We start from the raw sequence: 27,072 nt of genomic DNA, 5'->3' as shown, positions 1-27,072 counted from the left end.
AGGATGCCATGACCATGGTAGCACTTTTCAAGGAAGAAAGAAAGGTGGGAGTTCTTTCCAGGATAATTTTGACAAGAGGAACCCTCGTTACGAACACGGTGGGCATGAGCTTCCGCCTTCAGAGCGCCAGGAGAATGATGGAAGCCTGGAGATGGGGGATGTCCACAAGGACCGCCAACTAAGACAGTAAGTGACCAGGCAGCCTGGTTTGCACGTAGCAGTCCCCCGGGACTGTGCAACCCTGTTATTCTCCGTGGTCTTCCTTTTTTTCTCTCATTAGAGAACTGAGGAATGCTGGAAGCGGAATAATGGCTAGGCAATCCTAACTGTAGCACTGGTGTCAGTGAGGGGGGCGGGTATAGAAGGCTTTCTTAGATTTAATGGATACCCACCTTCTCGCCTCTTCCCCACAGCACTCCTTATAGTATCGAACGCAACAGGAAGCTAGTGAAATGGCATAGTGAAGACCAAATCCATACTACCACGTGGAGAAACAGAAAACGTCCAGAGAGAAAAATGATGGAGGACACGCAAGATGGAAAAACGAGGGCCTGGTTCAAGGTCACAGTGAGTATCTTGGTGAGGTCTGCATTAGGTGGACTACTCTGGAACCTGATACTGATAGAAGGAAGACCACTTAAAACACCCTAAATTGATTATTTGCAGGAGAGCTTCGGAATGGGGGGAAAGGGAGTTTCGGGAATCCATATTTGGCACACAAATAAATAAGAAATCATGTCAGCGGTCGCTTCTTTAAAAGTCCAAGCTAAGTAGAAGGCTGGAATAAAAAAGAAAGAAAAAAGAGCTGGTTGGTTCTATTCTCCATCATTTGTTCCATGTTGTCTCTCCCTTCTCTCCTGTGTCTTGTTTTTACCCTCAGATTCCGTACGGGGGAAAGTATGACAAGGCATGGCTAATGAATTCAATCCAGAGCCATTGCAGTGTCCCCTTCACTCCGCTTGATGTAAGAGAGCATGGTGAAGCCAGATGAGTGGGCACGGGGTACGGGGAGAGGCCTGGCTCAGCAGGGGCCATTGGCCTCTGACACCGTTGCTCTTGCCTTCACTCCCTGTAGTTCCACTACTTCCAAAATCGGGCACACTTCTTTGTGCAAGGTGCTAGTACTGCCTCTGCATTGAAGGATGTCAACTATACGATTTGTGATGACCACAACCGGAAGGTGTGTGCGGAGGGCATTCCCTGTCCTTAGTCTCTGGGCAGGAGGACAGGCCAGGAGGCTGGTCATCCTCATTGGGATTAGAGGTCCTGGTACTTACCCCACGTCTCCTTCCTGCAGATATGTATATTTGTCAATCATTCTACTGCGCCCTTCTCTGTGAAGAATAAGTTGAAGCCAAGCCACATGGAGTTGCTAAAGGTAATACAGACTCCAGGATCATTGCATGCCCACTTCCTGGATGCACCTCTTCTTCCCCTGGCCCCCTCTTTCCCTGTCACCACCACCACCACCACTACCACCACCACCACCACCACCAGAGCCTCAGAGTCTCTGTCTTCATCTCTGTCTCTATAGCTGACCATGGACAAACGATATGATGTCTTCCAGCAAGCTCTTGATCTCCAAAGTCTCCGCTTTGACCCAGGTATGGCTGACAGCAGCAATTCTAAGGCAAGTGGGGGCAGAGCAGTCTGCCCGGGAGGGAAACTTAGGGATGGCAATTTAGGGAGGGGTTGGTGCTGGCTCTGGTCCAGCCAGGGCCCTCCCAGTCTTCTGATTCTCTTCTCTTGGCTTCCTGAAGACTTGACGGGCCGTGATATTGATATAATCCTGAATCGAAGAAACTGCATGGCTGCCACCCTGAAGATCATTGAATCGAATTTCCCTGAGGTGAAGCCTTAGGCCAAGTGCTGGTTTTTAGTTAGAGGGGTGGAAGAGAAAAGGTGGAGGGCAGATTTGTCTCTGAGGCGCAAGACAGTAGCTGCCACACTAACTCTTCTTGACCCAAAGCTACTGTCTTTGAACTTGTGCAACAACAAACTGTACCAGCTGGATGGCCTGTCCGACATTACAGAGAAGGCCCCCAAAGTCAAGATCCTGAACCTCTCCAAAAATGAGGTGAGAAGGGGGAGCCAGATCAACTTTGGGTGGAGGATGGATGGCAGTACACATCAGGATGTTGGCAATAGGCAGGCAGAGGTGTCTGGTGTCTGTAGGTGACTGTGAGGGCTGGGGGAATTTGGGGCCCAGGGTCCCGGGTGTCTGTCTTTCCCTGGCCCTCCTTCTCCAGTTTCCTCCCCATCTTTCTTAGCTGAAGTCGGTGTGGGAGTTGGGCAAGGTCAAAGGGCTGAAGCTCGAAGAGCTGTGGCTAGAAGGGAACCCTTTGTGCAGCACCTTCTCTGACGAGTCCGCCTATGTAAGGTCAGTGACAACCCCTGTTGCCCTTCCTGGGCACCTTTGCTCCCTGGATGACTGAACTGTATCTGAAAGTGCCCCTTTCCAGGAAGAGGTAGCCTTGGTCCTCTGGGAGGACCACAGACCTCCTACCCTCCCCCCCCCCCACACACACACACACCACACACACACACACACACACACCACACACTCTCCCTCTCTCTCTCTCTCCTTATCTATCCCTCTCTCTCCCTGTCTCCCCCCCCTCCCCCCCCTACCTCCTGGCATCACTGACTCATCTGTGCTTAGCTGTCTCCTTTCCTTCCTCTGACATGCTCCTCTCACCTGCTCTGGGGTGCCTTTCCCTCCTGTCTCTGCCCGGCCTCCTCCAGCGCGTCTTCTGTGAGTGTGCTCCAGGAAGTGGGGCTCCCCCACCTCCCCAGGACCAGCAGTATTCAGATGCTGGTGCCCTGGACCGAGAAGAGTCCTGTGGCCCTGGGCCTCATGCTGAGACAGGCCTTCCTGCCTCCATGGTGAGATGGGAGTTCCCTCCACTCTCCCGATAGGGGTTCTCCTTCTCTTGCTCCAGAAAGGTCCACGCCCCTGTCCTGGGCTGGCGTGAGGGCTTCCCTGTCCCATGCTAGGGGCCGAGGTCCTGGGTGGCTGCTGTCTTGCCATCTCTTCCTCTGGCCGCATGCCAGAAGCTGGGCCCTCCTTGAGGAGAAACCTGGCTTTAACGAGTCAGGGAACCAGAAGTGGGCCACATTCCCGAGTCAGGAGTGGAAGGCACTGGGCAGAGGAGGTTGAGGAGACAGAAAGACAGACCTCTCAAGCCACTGCCCCTCCTTCCTTCCACACCTCACATTGTCTTGCCTGGGCCCTCAGAGGAGCCCTGGGTAGCCAGAGACGGGTAGCCTTCCTCGGTCAAGGTGTCAGCACATTGGGGCGCAGGCTCCAGGGACCATCAGAAGAGAATGCAGTGGCCGCGAGAGGGGGTCCCCAGAGTCTGAACCCCATGCTGAGCTGGGGCCTGACCCTTCACTCCTCCTGGGAGAAGGTCTCCTGTCCCCGTGGCTGCTCTGTTTCCCATGCCCAGCTCAGACTGAGCTCACACAGGTGAGAAAGGCTCCAGCTGCATCCAGCGGGCCCTGGCCCAACAGGTACATGTTTTCCTTTCCTGCCTCGGTCCCCAGGGCCAGCCAGGGGACGGTGAGGGAAAGGGCTGCAGCAGGGGAGCCCTTTTCTCCTCTCTTCCTCCCTGAAATCCACCCCCACAGTAGAGCATCTTTCCCTTCCCTTTGCTTTGCGTCCTGCTTCTCCTTTGTCTCTCATCTCCTATGTCTCCCCCGTCTCTCCCACCCCTACCTTCACCCCATTTCTACTGTCATCCCCCCCCCGCCTTCCTGCCTCCTGAGCCCGGCCTCACTCACCTCCCTGTCCCAGCACCCTTGGCCATCCCTAAGGGCTTACCTGCTCTTGGCCAGGTTGATGGACAGCCAGTGAGGTAGCAGAGCCCTGGGTTCCCACCCCATTTCCTGCTCCCTGCAGAGCCTTCCATGTTGGCTTGGAAAAAGGCGAGGAAGAGAGGGAGGGGAAGAAAGCCCTGGAGCCTGGGCTCCCAATGCTGCTTCTTGTGGCACTGGAGAAAAGGGAGTCAGGGCAGTCTAGGTGGAAGCTAACCAGGAGAAAGGAGAGGGAGAGAGGCCACACAACCCTGAACTGTCAGTCACTTCATTCTATTTTTGGTTTCGGACAGCGCCATCCAGGATTGTTTCCCCAAGTTGTTACGCCTGGTAAGTATCTATCATACCGTCAGTCTCCTACTCCAGAACATGACCTCCACACCTGCCCTCAAGTCCTTTGGATCTTGCCTAGACTACATGCTTGTGTCAGACCCTCATCCATTTTAGAGGCATGGATTCTGGAAAAGGACAAGAATATTCTGCCTGGAAAAATGTGTCCATAAACACACAGGTGCACAAACACCCATGCTGGCATGTAATTGTAGAGATGTCTGGCACCTCATGAGAAAGCCGCCCACTGGAAATTCCAGGGCCATTTCCCACCTGGCTTCTGATGCTTTTTCTCCCCGGGCATGTTCATCTTATGGGTCATCCAGCTCCACCTCCTTGGTCTCCACTGCCGACTTCCTGTTTCCTTCTCCAGGACGGCCGAGAGTTATCCTCAGCAACGACTGTTGACATTGACAGCTCTGAGTTAATGAAACCCTGCGAGGTGAGGAAGAAGGACCAAACGACAAGATTTGGAGTGTTGTAAGGGAGGCTTTGTCCACTGCATAGGTCCAAATTGTCTTTTGATTTCAGGAAAGCTGTAATGGATCTGAGACCCTAAAGCATATAGTCCTGCGGTTCCTGCAGCAGTGAGTATCCCTGGGACCATGAGGAAGTGGAGGGCTGAGGCAGACTGGGCCACCCATGAACAGATCAGTTCACGGGAGTTTTCCAGTCTCATTTGGGGCCCAGGCCACAGGGATAGCCTATCCTCACTGCTTCCCCACAGGTATTACTCGATCTATGACTCTGGAGATAGACGGGGCCTCCTTGGTGCTTACCATGAGGAGGCCTGCTTCTCCGTGACTATTCCCTTCAACCCCGAGGACTCAGCCCCGTGAGTATCGGGGCTCAGACCCTGCTCCGTGGCTGTGTGTCTTCCCAGCAGACACAGGCCAGCTCCTGGAAATGTCCACACTGGCCGGACCACCCACACCTGCTCCTCTTTCTCTCCTAGGAAGAGCTTGAGCCAGTACTTCGAGGATAGCAGGAATATAAAAACACTCAAGGACCCCTGTAAGTGTGTGAGGGGGAAGAGTGGGCAAGGTAAGGGGGTGTGGCAGGAACAATCACAGAGGCCACAGATCAGAGTGTGGCAGCCCCCGCCCCCCCCCATTCCTTCCTTCTCCTCTCCTCTACAGACCTGAGGGAGGAACTGCTGAAACACACAAAACGTGACATTGTGGACTTCCTCAGTGCATTGCCCAAGACTCAGCATGACCTCAGCTCCATCCTGGTGGACATGTGGTACCAGACGGTGAGCACCTGCTTCTTGCCTCGGGCAGGCCCAGAGAGCCAGAGGTGGGTAAGGAGGTTAAGGAGGATCCTGAGCACTTAGAGCTCTTCCCTTTCAGAAATGGATGCTCTGCTTTTCTGTCAACGGGGTGTTCAAGGAAGGTGAGTGTCTGTAGAGTCCCCTCCCCAGATCCCCACTGCTTCCCCCCTCTGGCTGGGCTCCCTCTCAGAACTCTCCCAGCTTCCCTGATTTTGTCCCTTTCCCTCCTTGTCTTCCCTCCATGTTTTCCCACCCCCACTGTGCCCGCAAACCACCCTGGTCTGAACTAGGTCCATGCCTGTCTGCCCTGCACAGCTCAGGCGTGCTTTAAGGACACAGACTGTGGAGTCTGACAGCTCTCATCCCAGGTTCTTACCCTGTGAACTTGTGCTGGTTACTTAACCCTTCAGTTTCCTCATTTGCAAAATGGGGCCAACAATGACCCATCTCTTGGGCTACTGTGAAATAGGAATCAAGTGAACTTGTGGTTTTCACAGGGCCCCACACATGATCGGGGCCCTATCACTGGGAGCAGATTGTTCCCGTTGTTGCCCTCCCCATTCCTGCCACATCCTCCTGACTCCATGTGAACAGTTGTCCTGGTCTGCCCCGCTTCTGTGTGAGTGTCAAGCGAGGCTCTGACTGGGGATCACCGTGTGAGCATGTAAAGCCTGTGTAACTCTAAGGTGGTGGTGTTTGTTGTCTTTGAAGTGGAAGGACAGTCTCAGGGTTCTGTTCTCGCCTTCACCCGGACCTTCATTGCTACCCCTGGTAGCAATTCCAGGTTAGTTCTGTGTTGTGGGTGGGAGCACCCATCCCAGCCTGGGGATAGTGTTGTGGGAATGTGGTGGGTGCAGTCCTCGGGGTGTTCTCAATATGGTGGAAGGCCAACAGGTAGATCCAAGGGGCAGCCTCGCCTAGTGTTTAAGAGTATGGGCCCTGGAGTCGGAGTAGGGTTCTCTTCCTCACCGCAACACTCACAAACTGTGTGACCTTCATCAACTTAGCCGACCTCTCTGTGATTCAGTGTCTTTCTCTGAAAAGCGGAATAAGGCTATCCACTTCCTTGGGCTCTCGTACAGGGTAAACGTGTTGGGCTTAGATCTGAAAATCTAGTGAAGCTGGTAGTCTCTCCAAAAGTGGACTCCATGGGAGGGTTAGAGGGTACCAGCCAAAAAAATCCGGGAGGCAGGCACAGTAGGGATATGGAAGGAATTTGGTTGTTGAGTGGCAGTGGTTAAGAAGGATCCTGTTGTCGGGGGTGTAGAGTTGTCTACCTGTCCAGTTTGAGGGTGCATTTTTCTTTCCTCCAGTCTGTGCATCGTGAATGACGAGCTGTTTGTGAGGGACGCCAGCCCCCAAGAGACTCAGAGTGCCTTCTCCATCCCAGTGTCCACACCCTCCTCCAGCTCTGAGCCCTCCCTCTCCCGGGAGCAGCAGGAAATGGTGCAGGCTTTCTCTGCCCAGTCTGGGATGAAGCTGGAATGGTCTCAGAAGTGAGTGCTGGGAGTACATGGGGATGAGGGGAGTTGGGACATCATAGGAGTGAGCAGTGGAGACTCACGTGCAATTTGGAAAAATAACAACCTGGATATTTTGCTTCAGAAAAAAAAAAAAAAGTGGGCCCATGAAAAAGGTATCATGCTTTTATACTGGTATAGGTAAATAAGTGTTCAAATGACACAATGCCCAAATGACATTACCTTCCGCATGTAAAATCTGCAAGAATCCAGCACAACAAACTACTAATAAACCAGTTCTGCAAGGTTACAAGATACAATATACAGAAATCATTCGCACTTCTATGTAGTTGCAATGGACAATCCAAAAAAATGAAACTAAGGAAAGAAGTCCATTTACAGTAGCATCGAAAAAAATAAAATAAGTAGGAACAAACTTAAGAGAAGCAGCACAAAGCTATAGGATATTTAACATCTTTTAATGTCCAGAAATATATAATTTTTTGAGATGGAGTTTTGCTCTTCTTGCCCAAGCTGGAATGCAATAGCACAATCTCTGCTCACTGCAACTTCTGTCTCCCAGGTTCAAGTGATTCTCCTGCCTCAGCCTCCCAAGTAGCTGCGATTACAGGCACACACCACCACACCCGGCTAATTTTGTATTTTTTGTAGAGATGGGATTTCTGCACGTTGGTCAGGCTGGTCTCGAACTCCTGACCTCAGGTGATCCACCCACCTCAGCCTCCCAAAGTGCTGGGATTACAGGCGTGAGCCACCATGCCTGACCACATGTGTCATATTTTAAAATATAAATGAGCCCACGGAAACTAATCTGGAGAATAATTACAAATCAATTGAATTATTATCTTGAGAAAGAACATAGTAATAGGGAAAAAACAAGATAATTACTCTTAAAATTGTATATTTCTCCAATGTTTTCAAGAGCTGGGGGAACATATACAGCACACTGATTTTTAATTAGCAGAATAACCAAGATACAATTATGACAGCATAAAATAAACCTAGCTGTGGTTTGATTTACAAAACTAATTTTGAAAAATATATATTTCTGAACATTAAAAGATGTTAAATATCCTAAAGCATAAAAAGAAGTTTACATACCATATTATATTTATAACGACACACATACACATTCACTCAACTGTGTTTAATTTGAGAGAGGGGTCAAAGGAAACATCCTGTTAATTAATGCCTATGAGCTCTGTCTCCATCTCTACTTAATGCTTTATCTGTTGTGTAACTTCCAGAAAGTTTATTCTGATGGGCTTCCACAGCCCTCCTTTTCTTCCTTCCCTCCTTCCTAGGTCTCTTGCTACAGTGATATCCAAGCTGCAGTTCTGGATTGGGTCAGCAGATGGCACTGACTGACCTTCAATTTCAATTTAGTTTTTCAATGAAAAAAGTCATTTCACAAAATGAATAAATTGTACTTTGAATGGATATTATGACAAGTATGGAAATAAAATCAAGATTTGTTCCTTAACTCAACAATCAACACTTTTCATTTACTACTTTAAATTTTGTAGAGAATATGGTTCTCAAACTTCAGCTTGCGTCAGAATCACTTGGGAGGCTTGTGACAAACTGGGGAGTACATATACCCCATAAATTTGTACAAACAACAAAGAAAGAAAATATTGCTAGAACCAACTCCAAGAGTTTCTGATTCAGTAGGTCTAGGATGGAACCTAAGAATTAGCACTTTCTAGCAAGTTCCCAGGTGATACTGACACTGCTGGTCTGGGAACCAAACATTGAGAACAACCAATGCAGATCATAAAGATGAACACAAACAAAACAAAACAGCACCTTACCCTTTATAGAATACCTGGAGAATCACACTGTGCTGAGAATGCTGGTAAAGGTGCTTTGGGATCAACGAATGGGGTTATAGTGTGCAGTGGACCACAGACTAAAGCAGTGAATGCCATAATATCACTCTCTCTAAAGCATGAAGGGACCAGTCACTAATCAATATAACAATATAGATCTTGTCTGTGGACAATGTGGTGATTTCATCACATCTTCCACCCCAAGGAACCCTGTGGGTGAAGAATCAAACTCCAGGCTCCCTGAGGCTCATGCATCTAAAGTAACTTCTCAGATCTCACCTGACCAAGCCCTGTTCCTTCCACTATATCTCCAGACCTGGTGCTCTTAATTAGTTAAAAATAAAGCATTATTATAAATGGTCATTTTGGACCATGTGGAAAATACTTTCAAATACAGACAAGAAAATATATCCAGCACTCATGCCCCTTCGTGGTAAACACAATTAACATTTTGGTGTATTTAGTTATAGTATTTTTTCTCTACTTTATTGTATGCCCACAAAAAATAGATACTAACATTTCTGGATAAGAGACTTCTGTTTCTGTGGAAGTGATAAGATTGCTATCAGGACACAATTCCTTTGACTGCAGCCACCTCTACAGCAGATCTGTTATTAGGACTGGTTCCTCTGCATTGTCTCTTCATTCCAAGACTCAAAGGCAATCTCTTTATCTTGCACCTCTTACAGTCTTTCTTCCCTTACAACGTAAAAGACAAAGTACTAAGGACAGGAAAGCACATATGATGGCAGAAAATGGCATGAGGATTTTTCTGTTTGCTTCCAAAGCCCCTTAGGTAACTCATCCTAAAATACTGGACAGTGACCATGGTTGTTAATACATCAAGAAAGTCTGCACACATTTCCCTCCATACACTTAGGGTCCCAACTCTTCTCTCTTAGAGTTAGTTTTTATCACAGACATCTCTTCTGCAGAGAAGGCAGGGTGTGGCTAAGACAGTAACCACTAAAGCTTCCCATGGATTTCTCATTTCCCTGAAACAACTCTGAGAAGACAGCATCATTATTTTCATTTTACTGATGATCAGCTCCAGGCTTGCCAATGGTAAACCACACATCCAGGTAAGAGGCAACAATGAAATTCAGCCACCGGACCTGCCCAGAGTATACCCAGCAACTTCTATAGCAGATGTGGGCTTCCAGGGGTAAGAAATGGTAGTTGTAAACTTTTCTGGTATTGCAACTGAGATTTGTCATGCCCGTATGGGAACATACTAGACAAATCCCCTTAGTGATGATGTTTGTGGAGAAGAAATCCTGTCCTAGGCTAGGAGGCATGTTGCTTGGCAGCTCCTGAAGTGGTGAATAATTCAGATGAAAGTACAGGTCTTAGTCATTGGGAAAGTGACATGGAAGAAGGAAATTCTTATTTATCAAAGCTTGAGTTATGTATAAGGAATTTCAGATTGTATCTCTTCTAAATATGATAATAAATTCAAGGTAGATAATAACGATCTCTTATAAGAAATGAGAAAATCCAAGATTCTAGAGGCTAAGCAAGTTGCCCTTAGTGCCAAGCCTGTAAAACACAGGCCAGGGACTCTAAAACCCATTTCTCACTAGGGTGTCTTCTTGGACTTTGAATGGTTTCTATCTAAAATCTTCTCTTAAAGTGGCAATCTCTACGCTCCTGTGATTCTTCAAAACTTTCACAATGAACTGTATTGATTTCTTCTCATTAAAATCATGATATTTTAACAAGTAAAGTTGCATTAAAAATTGGAGGGGAAATTATCCACATATACCTCAGAAACCACTTTATATGCCAGGAACTCTCTTTAACCAGAAGAGAAACATGAAAATTTAAAATCTCATAGAGAATTAGAGGAATGCAATTAAACTAATGAGAAGATATCCAACAGTAATGAACACACAAATATAAGTCTAGGTACCTTTATTCTCAGCTAAGAAAGATAAATTCCATGATAAAATTTGCAGTCATCCCGTTTTCATGAAGAATATGTGTATATATGCTGTCTGTTCAGGCTGATCTAACAAAATGCCACAGACTGAGTGACTTAAATGACAGACATTTATCTCTGATAGTTCTGGAGGCTGAAAGGTCCAAGATCAAGTGTCAGCAGATTCAGCGTCTGGTGAGGGCTCTCTTCATGGCTTTTAGACAGGCACTTTTTTGCTGTTTGCTCACATGACCCTTGGTGCATACTTGTGAAGAGAGAAAGAGACCTCTCTCTCTCTTCTTCTGCTTATAAGGGCATCAATCCCATCATGAGGGTTCCACTCTTGTGATCTAATTTAAACTTAATTATCTCCCAAAGGCCCCACCTCCAAATACTATCACGTAGAAAGCTAGGGCTTCAATGTATAAATTTGAGAAGACAGAAGCATTCATCTCATAACACATGTTCATACATATTATACATCTTTACGTATATTGTGTATATATATATATATATATATATAACCATGTAAATATATTATCATGAACATTTTCTATGGAGAAAAAAAATCATCTGTTGAATATGCTCCACACTATTAACAAAGGATACATCAGCAAAGTGAAGGAGGTAGATACAGGATCATTTCTTTTCCCACATAAACATATCTTTTGCTCAATTTCTTTTCATTACGAACATATATTAGTTTTATGATTTAGAAAAGTAATTGTTATAAATTTGTGAAAAAATGAGATAAAAAACTTGTTATGATCTAATCTCAGTAATTTATTTTTTATAAGTCTACTGGCCTAGAAAGCAATTTGCACTTAGTAATGTAAATAATGCAATATAAAATAAACAAAGAGATCATGCCATTTGCCATAATATGGATGGACCTGGAGATCATTATACTAAATGAAATTAGCCAGACACAGAAAGACAAATATTGCACAGTCCCACTTATGTGTCAAATATTTTTAAAAGGTCAAATATAGAGAGAGAGATGAGAAAATAGAGATTACAAGGGTTATGGTGGGAGAAGGAAATGGGAAGATGTAGGTCAAAGATACAAAGCAACAAACATGTAGAGCAAACAAGTCAAAATATCTAATGTCCAATACGAGAACTATAGTAAATAATAATGTATTGTATTTAGAATTTGTGCTAAATGAGTAGATTACAGTTTTTCTTGCTACAAGGAGGAAAATAGGAAACTTTGTGAGATGACAGATGTTAATCTGTTCCACTCTAGTAACCATTGTACTATATATATATGTATCTTATAACATCATGTTGTACACCTTACAATTTACAATAAAATTAGTTTTTCAAAAGGAATTCATACTTAATGGTGAGTTTTTTAAAAGAGCAAATTACACATTGTATTTACAATATGATTGGTCCCGCTTATTGTTGATAATACTCCTGTGTGTAGAAGTACATGTCATAAATCAAATGTGCTTAAAAGTGACTCCCACCAAGATGGCCAAATAGGAACAGCTCTGGAGAGCAGTTCCCAGTGAGAGATATGCAGAAGGTGAGTTATCTCCACATTTCCAACTGAGGTACCATATTCATTTCAATGGGACTGCTTGGACAGTGGGTGTAGCCCAAAGGGGGCAAACCGAGGGGGGCAAACCAAGGCAATGCAACTGACCAGAGGATTGGGGACTTTACCCTTCAGCACTCTGGTTCAGATACTGTGCATCTCCCATGACCTTTGCAACCCACAGTCCAGGAGAATGCCGCCAAGCTGAAAAGCTCCACGAGTTACCAACATAGATCTGAGCGACAGCTCTGGCCAGCCAGGTGCCACGAGTTATTGGTACAGATCTGGGAGGAAGTTTTGACTAACACCAAGAATGCCTGTGGGATGGATCTACCCACACCCAGAAAGAGGGAGAGCTGAAAGCAGGGAGACAGGTGATATGGCTTGGCAGGTCCCACCTCCACAAAGATAAGCAAACTGAAGCCCTCTCACTTGAGAGTTTCACAGCCATCACATCAGTTTGAACTCGACCCGGGACAATTGAGCTCGGTGGAGGGAAGGGTATCCACCATTGCTAAGGTGGATCTAATCTCACCTGCGTAAACAAAAGCCAGAGGAAGCCTACACAGCAGCTGGGCTGAGTCTGAGGCAGCCCAGTGGTGCCTCTGCAGGGAGACAAGGGACAGACTGCCTCTTCAAGCGGCTCCCCGACCCCTGTATAACCAAAAAAATGCCTCATACAGGAGAGCTCTGGGTGACACCTGGTGGGTACACTTCTAGGGTGAAGCTACCAGAGGAAAGATCAGACAGCAATCCCTGCTGCTCCACAGCCCCCATGCGTGATTCCCAGGCAATCAAGGCCTGGAGTGGACCTCCAGCAGTCCTATAGCAGAGAAGCCTGACTGATAGAAGGAAAAGTAAAAAACAAAAAGAAGTAGCTTCAACATCAACAGAAAGGAAGTCCACTCAGAGATCTCATACGAAATCACCAACTTTAAAGATCAAAAGTAGATATATCCATGGAGATGGGAAGAAACCAGCACAAAAAGGATGAAATTATCAAAGACCAGAACACCACTCCTCCTCCAATGGATCACAACTCCTCACCAGCAAGGGAACAAAACTGGATGGAGAATGAGTTTGACAAATTGACAGAAGCAGGCTTCAGAAGGTGAATAATAACAAACTTCTCTGAGCTAAAGGAACATGTTCTAATCCAATGCAAAGAAACTAAAAACTTTGAAAAAAGGTTAGATGAAATGCTAACTAGAATAACCAGCTTAGAGAAGAACATAAATGACTTGATGGAGCTGAAAAACACAGCAGGAGAACTTCACGAAGCATACACAAGTTTCAATAGCTGAATCAATCAAGCAGAAGAAAGGATATCAGAGATTGAACATCAACTCAAATAAAACGAAAAGGCAACATTAGAGAAAAAAGAGTGAAAAGAAATGAACAAAGCCTCCAAGAAATATGGGATTATGTGAAAAGACCTAATCTACACTTGATTGGCGTACCTGAATGTGACGAGGAGAACGAATCTAAGCTGGAAAACACTCTTCAGGTTATTATCCAGGAGAACGTCCCCAACCTAGCAAGGCAGGCCAACTTTCAAATCCAGGAAATACAGAGAACACCACAAAGATACATCTCAAGAAGAGCAATCCGAAGGCACATAATTGTCAGATTCACCAGGATTGAAATAAAGGAAAAAATGCTAACGGCAGCCAGAGAGAAAGGTAGGGTCACACTCAAAAGGAAGCCCATCAGACTCACAGTGGATCTCTTCACAGAAACCCTACAAGCCAGAAGAGAGTGGGGGCCAATATTCAACATCCGTAAAGAAAAGAACTTTCAACCTAGAATTTCATATCCAGCCAAACTAAGTTCCATAAACAAAGGAGAAATAAAATTCTTCACAAACAAGCAAATGCTGAGAGATTTCATTGCCACCAGACCTGCCATACAAGAGCTCCTGAGGGAATCACTAAACATGAAAAGGAACAACCAGTACCAGCCACTGCCAAAACATGCCAAATGTAAAGACCAGAGACTCAATCAATGAAGAAACTGTGTCAACTAACAGGCAAAACAACCAGCCAGTAACAAAATGGCAGGATCAAATTCACACATGACAATATAAATGTTAAATGTAAATGGCCTAAATGCCCCAGTCAAAAGACACAGACTGGCAAATTGGATTAAGAGTCAAGACCTATCAGTGTGTTGTATTCCGGAGACCGATCTAACATGCAGACACACATAGACTCAAAATAAAGGGATGGAAGAAGATTTACCAAGCAAATGGAGAGCAAAAAAAAAAGCATGGGTTGCAATCCTAGTCTCTGATAAAACTGACATTAAACCAACAAAGATCAAAAGAGACAAAGAAGGGTATTACATAATGGTAAAGGGATCAATGAAACAAGAAGAGCTAACTATCCTAAATATATACGCACCCAATACAGGAGCACCCAGGTACATAAAGCAAGTTCTTCATGACCTACGAAGACACTTAGACTCCTGCCCAATAATAGTCGGAGACTTTAACATTCCACTGTCAATATTAGACAGATCAATGAGACATAAAATCAAGAAGGATATCCAGGACTTGAACACAGATCTGGACTAAGCAGACCTAATAGACATCTACAGAAATCTCCACTCAAAATCCGCAGAATATACATTCTTCTCAGCACCACATTGCACTTACTCTAAAATTGACCACATAATTGGAAGTAAATCACTCCTCAGCAAATGCAAAAAACGGAAATCATAATAAACAGCGTTTCAGACCACAGTGCAATCAAATTAGAACTCAGGATTAAGAAACTCACTCAAAACCACACAACTACATGGAAACTGAACAACTTGCTCCTGAATGATGACTGGATAAGCAATAAAATGAAGGCAGAAATAAAGATGTTCTTGAAACCAATGAGAACGAAGACACAATGTACCAGAATCTCTGGGACACATTTAAAGTAGTGTCTAGAGAGAAATTTATAGCAATAAATGCCCACATTAGAAGTAAGGAAAGGTCTAAAATCGAAACCATATCATCAAAATTGAAAGAGCTAGAGGACCAAGATAAAAAAAACTCAAAAGCTAGCAGAAGGCAAGAAATAACTAAGATCAGAGCAGAACTAAAGGAGATAGAGACACAAAACACCCTTCAAAAAAATCAATAAATCCAGGAGCTGGTTTTTTGAAAAGATCAACAAAATAGACAGACTGCTAGCCAGACTAATAAAAAAGAAAAGAGAGAAGAATGGAATAGATGCAATAAAAAACGATAAAGAGGATATCACCACTGACTCCACAGAAATACAAACTACCATCAGAGATTACTACAAACAACTCTATGCACATAAACCAGTAAATCTGGAAGAAATGGATAAATTCCTGGACACTTGCACCCTCTCGAGACTAAACCAGGATGAAGCTGAAACCCTGAATAGACAAATAACAAAGTCTGAAGTTGAAGCAGCAATTAATAGCCTACCAATCAAAAAAAGTCCAGGTCCAGACAGGTTCGCAGCCAAATTCTACCAGAGGTAAAAAGAAGAGCTGGTACCATTCCTTCTGAAACTATTCCAAACAATACAAAAAGAGGGAATCCTCCCTAACTCATGAGACCAAAAACATCCTGATACCAAAACCAGGCAAAGACACAACTAAAAAAGAAAACTTCAGGCCAATATCCATGATGAACATTGATGCAAAAATCTTCAATAAAATACCGGCAAACCAAATGCAACAGCTCATCAAAAAACTTATCCATCATGATCAAGTAGGCTTCATCCTGGGGATGCAAGTCTGGTTCAACATGTGCAAATCTATAAATGCAATCCATCACATAAACAGAACCAAAGACAAAAACCACATGATTATCTCAATAGTTGCAGAGAAGGCCTTCAACAAAATTCAACAGCCCTTTATGCTAAAATCTCTCAATAAACTAGGTATCAATGGAATGTATCTCAAAATAATAAAAGCTATTTATTACAAACCCACAGCCAATATCATACTAAACAGGCAAAAACTGGAAGCACTCCCTTTGAAAACTGGCACTAGATAAGGATGCCCTCTCTCACCACTGCTATTTAATATAGTATTGGAAGTTCTACCCAGAGCAATCAGGTAAGAAAAAGAAATAAAGCGTATTCAATTAGGAAAAGAGGAAGTCAAATTGTCTCTATTTGCAGACGACATGATTGTATATTTAGAAGACCCCATCATCTCAGCCCTAAATCTCCTTAAGCCAATAAGCAACTTCAGCAAAGTCTCAGGATAAAAGATCAGTGTGCAAAAAATCACAAGCATTCCTATACACCAATAACAGACTTAAAGAGAGCCCAATCATGAAAGACCTCCCATTCACAATTGCTACAAAGAGAATAAAATACCTAGGAATACAACTAACAAAAGATGTAAAAGACCTCTTCAAGGAGAACTACAAACCACTGCTCAAGGAAATAAGAGAGGACACAAACAGATGGAAAAACATGCTCATGGTTAGGAAGAATTAATATTGTGCAAATAGCCATACTGCCCAAAGTAATTTATAGATTCAATGCTATCCCAATCAAGCTACCATTGACTTTCTTCACTGAACTGAAAAAAAAAACACTTTAAACTTCATATGGAACCAAAAGAGAGCCCAAATAGCCAAGATGGTCCTAAGCAAAAAGAATAAAGCTGGAGGCATCACACTACCTGACTTCAAACTATACTACAAGGCTATAGTAATCAAAACAGCATGGTACTGGTACCAATACAAAGATAAAAACTAATGGAACAGAACAGAGGTCTCAGAAGCAATGCTACACATCTACAACAATCTGATCTTTGACAAACCTGACAAAAACAAGCAATGGGGAAAGATTCCCTGTTTAATAAATAGTGTTGGGATAACTGGCTAGCCATGTGCAAAAAGCTGAAACTGGACCCTTTCCTTACACCTTACACTAAAATTAACTCTAAAATTACACTAAAGTTAAACATAAGACCTAACACCGTAAAAACCCTAGAAGAAAACCTAGGCAATACCATTCAGGACATAGGTGTAGGCAAGGACTTCATGACGAAAACACCAAAAGCACTGGCAACAAAAGCCAAAATAGACAAATGGGATCTATTTAAACTCCAGGGCTTCCATACAACAAAAGAAACAATCATGAGAGTGAACTGGCAATCAACAGAATGGGAAAAAATTTTTGCAATCTACCCATCTGACAAAGGTCTAATATCCAGAATCTACAAAGAACTAAAGCAGATTTACAGGAAAAAACAAACCAACCCATTCAAAAGTGGGTGAAGGATATGAACAGACATTTTTCTAAAGAAGGCATTTATGAGGCTAACAAACATGAAAAAATGCTCATCCTCACTGCTCATTAGAGAAATGCAAATCAAAACCACATTGAGATATCATCTCATGCCAGTTAGAATGACAATCATTAAAAAATCTGGAGACAACAGATGCTGGAGAGGATGTGGAGAAATAGGAACGCTTTTACACTGTTTGTGGGAGTGTAAATTAGTTCAACCATTGTGGAAGAAACAGTGTGGTGATTCCTCAAGGACCTAGAAATAGAAATACTATTTGACCCAGCAATCCCATTACAGTACTGTGTATAAATCCAAAGGATTATAAATTGTTCTATTATAAAGACACATGAACATATGTTCATTGAGGCACTGTTTACAATAGCAAAGACCTGGAACCAACCCAAATGTCCATCAATGATAGACTGGAGAAGGAAAATGTGGTACATATACACCATGGAATACTATGCAACCCTAAAAAAGGATGAGTTTGTGTCCTTTGTAGGGACATGGATGAATCTGGAAACCATCATTCTCAGCAAACTGACACATGAACAGAAAAGCAAACACTGCATGTTCTCACTCAAAGGTGGGTGTTGAACAATGAGAATACATGGGCACATAGAGGGAAACATTACACACTGCTATCTGTTGGGGGATGGGGGGCTAGGGGAGGGACATTGGGGGATGGGGAGGTTGTGGAGGAATAACACTGGGAGAAATGCCTGATGTATGTGACGGGGGAGATGGAGACAGCAAACCACCATGGCATGTGGGTACCTATGCAACAATCCTGCAAAATCTGCACATGTACTCCAGAACTTAAAATACAATTTTAAAAATGTGCTTAAAAGGATATAACCTAAAATACAAAATATCAACACACGCACACACATGCGCTGATATACAGTTTCTCAAAGACACTCACACTGTTGGCTTTCTCTTTATTTGAGACAGGGGTGGAACTTCCTGCCAGGAGCTCAGCCAGCCAGGCAGCAATAAATTAAGCAGGAAGGGCTGCCTGTGCCATTCAAGCCTCCAGCAAGCCCTGTTTGGTGGGTGAAATCAGAGGCCCCGCCCTTTCCAAATCCTTACAGAGCCTCCTCCCAGACATTCAGAGATGTAGTTCTGGCTTTGACCAGCAGGTGGCAATTATCTCAATATTCCACCTCTGCTGAGATGGAAAAGTAACAGTTTTTGCAAAGAGAGACAAAGATACTATGAAATAAATAGTACTAAATATATTTGAAAAATTCATGTAAAGAGAAAAACAATTGAATGTGTATTTCTGTTTTATTTTTTGATAATGGCTTCCAAAGCTGGGTATCTCACAATTATTCTTTCATTCAGTACATATGGTGGGGGGTAAGGGTGGGGAGGGAGAAACACTGCCAACTCCAGTCCATTTGTCTATACCACTCTTTTCTCTGAGTCCCAGACTCTAATTTTCAACTGCCTGCCGGACATATTCATTTGGAGAAAGGCGACTACAATTTGTTTCTGCATATGTGGAGCTGAGTGTGTGTTTCTCCAATGTTAAACTGAAGAGTAAAGAATTGGTAGAATAACTCATTAAATAATAATAAGAAATGGCACAAATATCTTCTTCTCTTCGAAACTCCAAAGAAAAGCATACGCTACAAAAAATAACATCAAAGGTCACAAGTTACATAAATACATGTACACAGCATGTGGGTGTATATTTTCAAATAATCCTTAATATAGTTATGCCATTCATTTTACATCAAAATCCCCCCATTGAAGGAATGAAGAACTCTGGAACTGACATTTATAATATTGCCTAAAGGAGTGGTATGTTCCAGATGTTTTATTTTTATTGTTTTTAACTTTTATTTTCAGTTCAGGGGTACATGTTTAGGTTTCTTACATAGGAAAATTGTGTGTCACTGTGGTTTGAGGTACAGATTATTTCATAATCCAGGTAATAAGCATAGTATCCTGTATTAGTCCATTTTCACACTATTATAAAGAATTTCCCTGAGACTGGGTAATTTATACGGGAAGGAGGTTTAATTGCCTCACAGTTACACGTGGTGATTGGAGCCTCAAGCAACGTATAATCATGGTGGAAAGTGAAGGAGACGCAAGCACCTTCTTCACAAGGTGACAGGGAAAGACAGTGTGAAGGAGTAACTTCCGAACACTTATAAAACCATCAGATCTCATGAGAACTCACTATCATGAGAAAAGAATTGGGGAAACCACCTCCATGATCCAATCCCCCCCAACCATGTTCCTCCCTCAACACCTGGGGATTACAATTCAAGATGAGATTTGGATGTGGACACAAAGCCAAACCATATCATAACCAATAGGTAGCTTTTTGATCCTCAATCTCTCCACATCCTCCACCCTCAAGTAAGCCCTAGTGTCTGTCGCTTCTTTATATCCATATGTACTAGATATATAGCTCCCACTTATAAGTGAGAACGTGTGATATCTGGTTTTCTGTTCCTGCATTAGTCTGCTTAGGATAATGACCTCTAGCTCCACCCATGTTGCTGAAAAGGACATGATCTCATTCTTCTTTATGATTGTGTAGTATTCCATGGTGTATATGTACCACATTTTCTTTATCCAATCTACCATTGATGGGCATTTACGTTGATTCCATGTCTTTGCTACTATGAATAGTGCTTTGCTAATGTGTATGTGTTCTATGATAAAATGATTTATATTCCTTTGGGTATATACCCAATAATGGAATTGCTGAGTCAAATGCTAACTCTGTTTTAAGTTCTCTGAGAACTCTACAAGATTTTTAGAGTTGCTGAATTAATTTACATTATCACTAGCAGTGTATGAGTTCATTTTTCTTTGCAACCTTGCCAGCACCTTTTATTTTTCAACTTTTTAATAATAGCCATTTTGACTAGTGTGAGATGGTATTTCACTGTGGTTTTGATTTGCATTTCTCTAATGATTCATGATGTTGAGCTTTTTCATAGGCTTGTTGGCTGTGTGTATATCTTCTTTGGAAAAGTGCTTGTTCATTTTACTATATGTCCTTTGCCCATTTTTGAATGAGGTTATTTGGTTTTTGCTTGTTGATTTAAGTTCTTTATAGATTCTGGATATTAGTTATTTATGAGATGCACAGTTTGCAAATATTTTCTCCCATTCTGTGAGTTCTCTGTTTACTCTGTTGATAGTTTATTTTGCGTGCAGAAGCTCTTTCATCAGGTCCCGTTTGTCAATTTTTGTTTTTGTTGAAATTGCTTTTGACATCATCATGAAATATTTTCCCGGATCTATGTCCACAATGGTATTTCCTAGGTGATGTTCCATGGTCTTTATAGTTTTACATTTAGATTTTACATTTAAGTCTTCATTCCATTTTGAGTTGATTTTTCTCTATGGTGTAAGAAAGGGGTCCAGTTTCAGTCTTCTGTGTATGACTAGCCAGTTATCTCAGCACCATTTATTCAATAGGGAATTCTTTCCCCATTGCTTGTTTTTGTCAATTTTGTTGAAGATCAGATGGTTGTAGGTTTGTGGCATTATTTCTGGGCTCTCGATTCTGTTCCCTTGGTCTATGTGTCTATTTTTGTACAAGCACCACGTTGTTTTGGTTACTGTAGCTGCGTAGTATAGTTTGAAGTCAGGTAATACGATGTCTTCAGTTTTGGTCTTTTTGCTTAGGATTTCTTGGCTATTCAGGCTCTTTTATGGTTCCATATGAATTTTAAAATAGTTTTTTTCTAATTCTGTGATGGATGTCATTGGTAGCTTGTTAAGAATAATATTGAATCTGTAAATTGCTTTGGTCAGTATGGACATTTTAACAATATTGATTCTCCCTATCCATGAGCATGGAACCTTTTTCCATTTGTTTGTGTCATCTCTGAATTATTTGAGCAGTGTTTTGTAATTCTCATTGTAGAGATCTTTCATCTCCCTGGTTAGCTGTATTCCTAGGTATTTTATTCTTTTCTTGGCTATTCTGAATGTGATTGTGTCCTTGATTTGGCTCTCAGCTTGGATGTTATTAGTATACAGAAATGTTACTAATTTTTGTGCACTGATTTTGTATCCTGAAGCTTTGCTTAAGTTGTATATCAGATCAAGGACCTTTTGGGCAGAGACTATGGGGTTTTACAGGCATACAATCATATCACCAGACACTGTCTATAGATTATCTTGTTTTACTTTTAAAAATCTTGTTAGGCAGAATTTTTGCTACTTCACAATAATCTATTTCTTTTCTAATTATTTACCATTTATTTGTATGATACTATATGCATGTGCATATATGAAAGTAAAGATCAATTTATTGGCTATCTATAAAAACACAGTGCTAATGAAAGGGCTGAGAACAAAGCAGAAAGGTCATGAATAAGATTCATCACACCTTAACAGTCACCAGTGCAGGGAAAAACTTAGTACCACAGGGACAAGCAAGCTACCACAGCCCCTTGTTTCCCCATCCCATAACCAACCATGTGCCCAAAACCTTATGACGGAAAATGGCTGGGCATAAGGCAAGGCCAACCTGAGAGATTGTGAGCATTCTCAAAAGGAGAGCCAGAAAATGCAGGTGTAGATGGAGCCATGAGGATGATCAGACCAGTTATAGAGATACATTACACATCCGAGTGCAAGGTGCACTTGGCAGTGCTTCGGCAGCACTGTGCTAAAAGGGAACCAAATCAGAATTCTCAGTTTATGGTTTAATGTCCAAGTTCATCTTGCCTTTCCATATAGACATTCACATCTTCACTTTAAAATAACACACCATTCTCATGTCTTCTGCAAAATCATTTCTTTTCCCAGAGCATGAAAATGGGTCATCTCAAAAGCATAATAAGGATTTCTTTGTAGTTAGCTATATTTATTTTGAGAATTTAATAGAGAGTATTTAGACTGGGACAGGGGTCTGTTTTGGTCAAACACTTTTTGAATAATTACCAAGGCAACTTAATTTTGTTCTCAATTTGTATGGTTTCACTTTATATTACTCATAATTAAATATATTGTCATTCAGTCTTATGTTGATGATTGCATTCAAATAAAAATGTTTAATTTCAAGGAAAATCATTCAGTGGAAAATTATGGTTTTTTTGTGTGTGTGCTGTCTGTCTACTTTTGACAATGAAACTTTTGCATAGGTGATTTTTTTAGAGTCAAATAACAAATATATTTCTCTCAGCAAACACTGTCCATGTATTAGCAGATAAAACTTTTTATTTTTTTATTTTTTTTATTGCACAAATTAGCATTTTATTTTGTGCCCTTCTTTGCAGAGTTTAATAGGCGAGCTCCAAGTAAATGTGTGGTTGATGGAAAAGAAAATTGATTAAATTCTTTCTGAAATTGAGAAATGCTGCCTGTGAATACAGGATAACCCCTTCAGGGATCTGGTTTTAGCTTTTACACTAGATTGGGCCTGTGTTAAAATTTGTTGTTTGATTTTTAAAATTCTCTGTCTATATAGAAGTTTAGAAACAGTGGTGGCATGTGTGTTAGTAGCCACATCAGAGTTGCTCTTCACGATTTAAAAGTTGGTTGCTGTGGGGTGATTTTTTTTATTGCATTTTAGGTTTGGGGGTACATGTGAAGAACATGCAAGATTGTTGCATAGGTACACGCATGGCAGTGTGATTTGCTGCCTTCCTCCCCTTCACCTATATCTGGCATTTCTCCCCATGCTGTCTCTCCCCACCTCCCCACCCCCTGTCCCTCCCCCATTTCCCCCCAACAGACCCCATTGTGTAGTGTTCACCTCCCTGTGTCCATGTGTTCTCATTGTTCAACACCCACCTATGAGTGAGAACATGAGGTCGGTGTTTGATCTTCTGCTCTTCTGTCAGTTTGCTGAGAATGATGGTTTCCAGATTCATCCATGTCCCTACAAAGGAAACGAACTCATCATTTTTTATGGCTGCATAATATTCCATGGTGTATATGTTGCACATTTTCCCTGTCCAGTCTGTCATCGATGGGCATTTGGGTTGGTTCCAGGTCTTTGCTATTGTAAACAGTGCTGCAATGAACATTCATATGCATGTGTCCTTATAGAGGAATGATTTATAATCCTTTGGATATATACCCAGTAATAAAACTTTTTAAATAAGGTTACAAGGAGTCCTCAGTCTTTCACATTAATAGGACTTTAAAAATAGTATTTGAGGCTCAGCAAAGACTAGTTCTTTCTATAGTCTAGACATCCGGTTGACATTTCCGCCTCCACTATGTGAATTTGCAACTGAGATTTGCATGAATAAAAGGTTTTTTATTCCTAGTCTTTTTTCAGCAACATGTTTTATGCCCTTGATTTCCTGATCTATGAAATGCAGATCATTACTCTTTGCCAAAAGGGGTACTGTGGCCATCCAAACAAGAGTCCATATAAACCGAAAATCCCTGTAAACACAAGGCAGTGATATTAGCATGGCAGGCTGAAAATGAAAGCTGTTATAATTTTAGAAAGGGTCTTGGGGACTGATCATAGTGTCCTCATTTTTCTTATGAATATTATATTCATCCTTGGTAGTTCCACCTTTTGGGTAAACATTTTCATTAACCTCCATAATAACCTTGGCAATAAAAAAAAAAAAAAAAACTCTTCTCAATTCCTTATGTCTGGACAAAGTGCATAATGTAAGCTTCTTTGTGTGTCTGCTCCTAATTGTATTGCCTTTCTTTTTCTAATTCTTTAAGTGGACTTTTTGTTTATATAAAGTTAATTGTAAAACATTAATCATTTCAGTCTTTAATCTTTTAAATTTAGCTTACCTGGTTTTAGATATCATATTCCTTCAATTAATATTAATTTGTGACGGAGCGTAAAAATTGATGATTTGGGGAATACAATTTTATCCACTTAACATTTCATTTTTAAACAGTTGCCAACGTCTAAAAATTGGAAGATTTCATATATAAATACAGCTCCTTGGCTTATCTTGAAAAATGAGAAGGTTTTGCCACACAGGGCCTACATTCCTGCGTGCCCTTAAGGAAACAACAGGCTGGAGCTGAGTAGCAGCTTCCTTACCCTCAGTCACTGTGGGTCCTGTCACTTCCTATCCCCACACATACACAGAATGTTAGTTTTTACTGTACTGTTATTGCTGTTGCTTTTATTACAGTAAAGAGAAAAGTGAAATATTTTTTGTTAAAGGAGCAGATTTTAAACATTCTAACTACAAATAAATGATACTTAGGTTAAGTGGTGGGTATGTTGATTCACTTGATTTAATCATTCCACAATCTGTGTGTGTTTGTGTGTGTGTATATATATGTATCTCAAAACATCACATTGTACCTCATAAATAATACAATTATTACTTCTCTTTAAAAATAAAATTTTATGTATTTATTGTTTTAGAGACAGGGTCTCACTGTGTTGCTAAGGGTAGTCTCAAACTCCTGAGCTCAAGGAATTCTCACACTTCAGCCTCCCGAAGTAAGATGGGACTATAGGCACATCCCATCATGTCCGGCTAAAAAATAAAAATTGCAAAACGTGGGTGAAAAAAAAAAACTAAGAATACTGTTCATTTCAGTAAAACTGGAGAGAGAGTAATAACTTGTGGTAGCAAAAGTTCTTGTTATTTTTATATGCCCCTGCTTATATTATCTACATTATCAACTTGACTCCATAGGCTTTTGAGTTTGGGTTTCCTGAAGTTAAAAGTTTTCTACATCATACCACTGTTGTGCCACATAGTCATTCTGAGATGAATATGATAAATATGCATTTTTCCATTTCTAAACAAATAAAGGAAATGCATATTTGAAGAAACTTTCTAACACCACATTGGAAAAATGTTTGATAGGATATAATAAACTTTTGTTTGCCATATTTAGTACTGTCATATTTTCTTAAATGACCTCCAGCGGGCAGGTTACAATGGAGTATTCAAGGATAATAATTCTTGGATAAATTCAGTTCTGTGCCAAGTTGCCTCTGGCCATGATATTTTCAACTGACCCAATGAGTGATGTGGGGACAGCATTTCAATTGAACCGGCTCACATTAGACATAGATATTTGTCTGAACAGTCTTTGTCTGTTTTCAGAATGGTATGCTTTATGCCTTTATAAGAGCTGTATCACAAATAGTCAACATAACTCTAAGTGCCTAAAAGCCTAGAGAATGTATTTAATGGATTTGGATTTCCAGTAGCAGAAGCAACACCTGCTGCCTTCTGCATTTGTAATACTTATTTGCAACCACAGAAAACCATTAACTGGTAAACACTCTCTCTCAAAGGTTCAAGTATTTTATTCATCCATATTCCCTGATAGTCCTTGCTCCTATGCAGCCATTTGGTAAAACCATAAATAGGTTTGTTTATTTTTGTCTATTTGTTTCCATCGATTTTGCACAGATATTATTAGCTTTGTTTAAAAATGAACATATGGCCTGTAATTTCACTCTTAGGTATATGCATGAGAGAATCGAAAACAGATGTTCAAGCAAAAACTTTTACATGAATGTTTACTGCAACATTTTTAATAGTAGCCTAAAGATGGAAACAATCCAATGCCCATCAATTGATAAATGTACACGTGAAATGTGGTACATCTATACAATAGAATATTTATTCAGCCATAAAAAAGTGCTGGCCCGGGGTCGGATCCAAGATGGCCGTTTAGGAACACCTCAGGATCGCAGCTCCCAGTGAAAGCGCAGAGGGTGAGTGTAAGTCACGTTTTTATTGCCCACAGACTAGGAAATTCCCAGGCGAAGGAGCTCCACGGTGGCCAGAGCAGCTGTTTCGGCCAGCGCGGCTGCTTTGTCGGCGCCCCAGAGCCGCGGTTCTCCATACAAAATACACCGGTCCGGGTGCCCTTTTGGCTGGCGATTGGAGCCACGGGAAGTCGCCCATTCGCCGGTTCAAAAAGGGGACTGAGCAGAGAACCAGGACAGTAGATTAGTAGATTCCAGGGCAAAAAAAAAGCGCCACAAACCTCAGTGCCGCTGTTTAAGCCAGCGCAGTGAGTGGCCGCAGGGGAAAACAAACAGACCCCGGCGCCTCTTCAACAGGCGACTGGAACACCAGCTTAAAAAAGGCTCTGAGGCAGGGAGCCAGGCAATCAGGCTCAGCTGGCCCCACCCCTGCAAAAGAACAGCAACAAGAAACTCTGGATTGAGAGTTTCACAGCAAGCGCAGCTGAACCCGGGACAGTCCAGCTCTGCGGGGGAGGGGCGTCCGCCATAACAGAGGCAGCCCGCCGTTGCCAAGGCAACCAGCCACAGCAAAGAGACTCTGCCTCAACAGAGGTGGGCCACCATCACCAAAGCAGTTCTAACTACACCCATATAAACAGGACTGCAGGGAAGTTCACTCGGCAGTGGGGCAGAGCCCAGAGCAGCTCAGCAAAGCTGCTATAGGCCGACAGTGACTAGGCTGCCTCCTTGCTGGGCAGGGCAGGTCTGAAGGAAAAAAAAAAAAAAAAAGAAGGCGGCAGCACAATGGAAACTCATAAATAAAGCCCTAAATCCCTGGGACAGATCACCTGGGAACAAAAAGCAGTTTATGAGTTCTGCTGCAGCAGACCTAAAAGTACCTGCCCAGCAGCTCTGAATGAACAACAACAGAGCTAACAGCTCACCATTTGAGCTCCTATAA

General features: G+C 42.3%; 1 protein-coding gene across 1 annotated transcript; it reads left to right on the top strand.

The window, feature by feature from the left end:
• LOC116536109 (nuclear RNA export factor 2-like) lies at positions 1–26,372 on the top strand. Its single transcript, XM_032257756.1, has 19 exons — positions 1–186; positions 414–567; positions 881–964; positions 1,076–1,180; positions 1,298–1,378; positions 1,535–1,604; positions 1,761–1,849; positions 1,970–2,077; positions 2,271–2,380; positions 4,110–4,146; positions 4,520–4,588; positions 4,678–4,733; positions 4,874–4,981; positions 5,102–5,160; positions 5,286–5,401; positions 5,499–5,541; positions 6,131–6,203; positions 6,733–6,915; positions 26,168–26,372. Exons 1-19 carry the CDS (start codon positions 152–154, stop codon positions 26,370–26,372), a joined length of 1,785 nt encoding a protein of 594 aa, XP_032113647.1. The 5' UTR covers positions 1–151.
• Positions 26,373–27,072: the final 700 nt, after the last annotated feature.

The sequence above is a fragment of the Sapajus apella genome, unplaced genomic scaffold (assembly GCF_009761245.1).
Source record: "Sapajus apella isolate SASKATOON/1434 unplaced genomic scaffold, GSC_monkey_1.0 scaffold98, whole genome shotgun sequence".
NCBI lineage: Eukaryota > Metazoa > Chordata > Mammalia > Primates > Cebidae > Sapajus > Sapajus apella.
The sequence above is the reverse complement of the archived record's forward strand: the minus strand, read 5'-3'. Positions and strand labels throughout refer to the sequence as shown.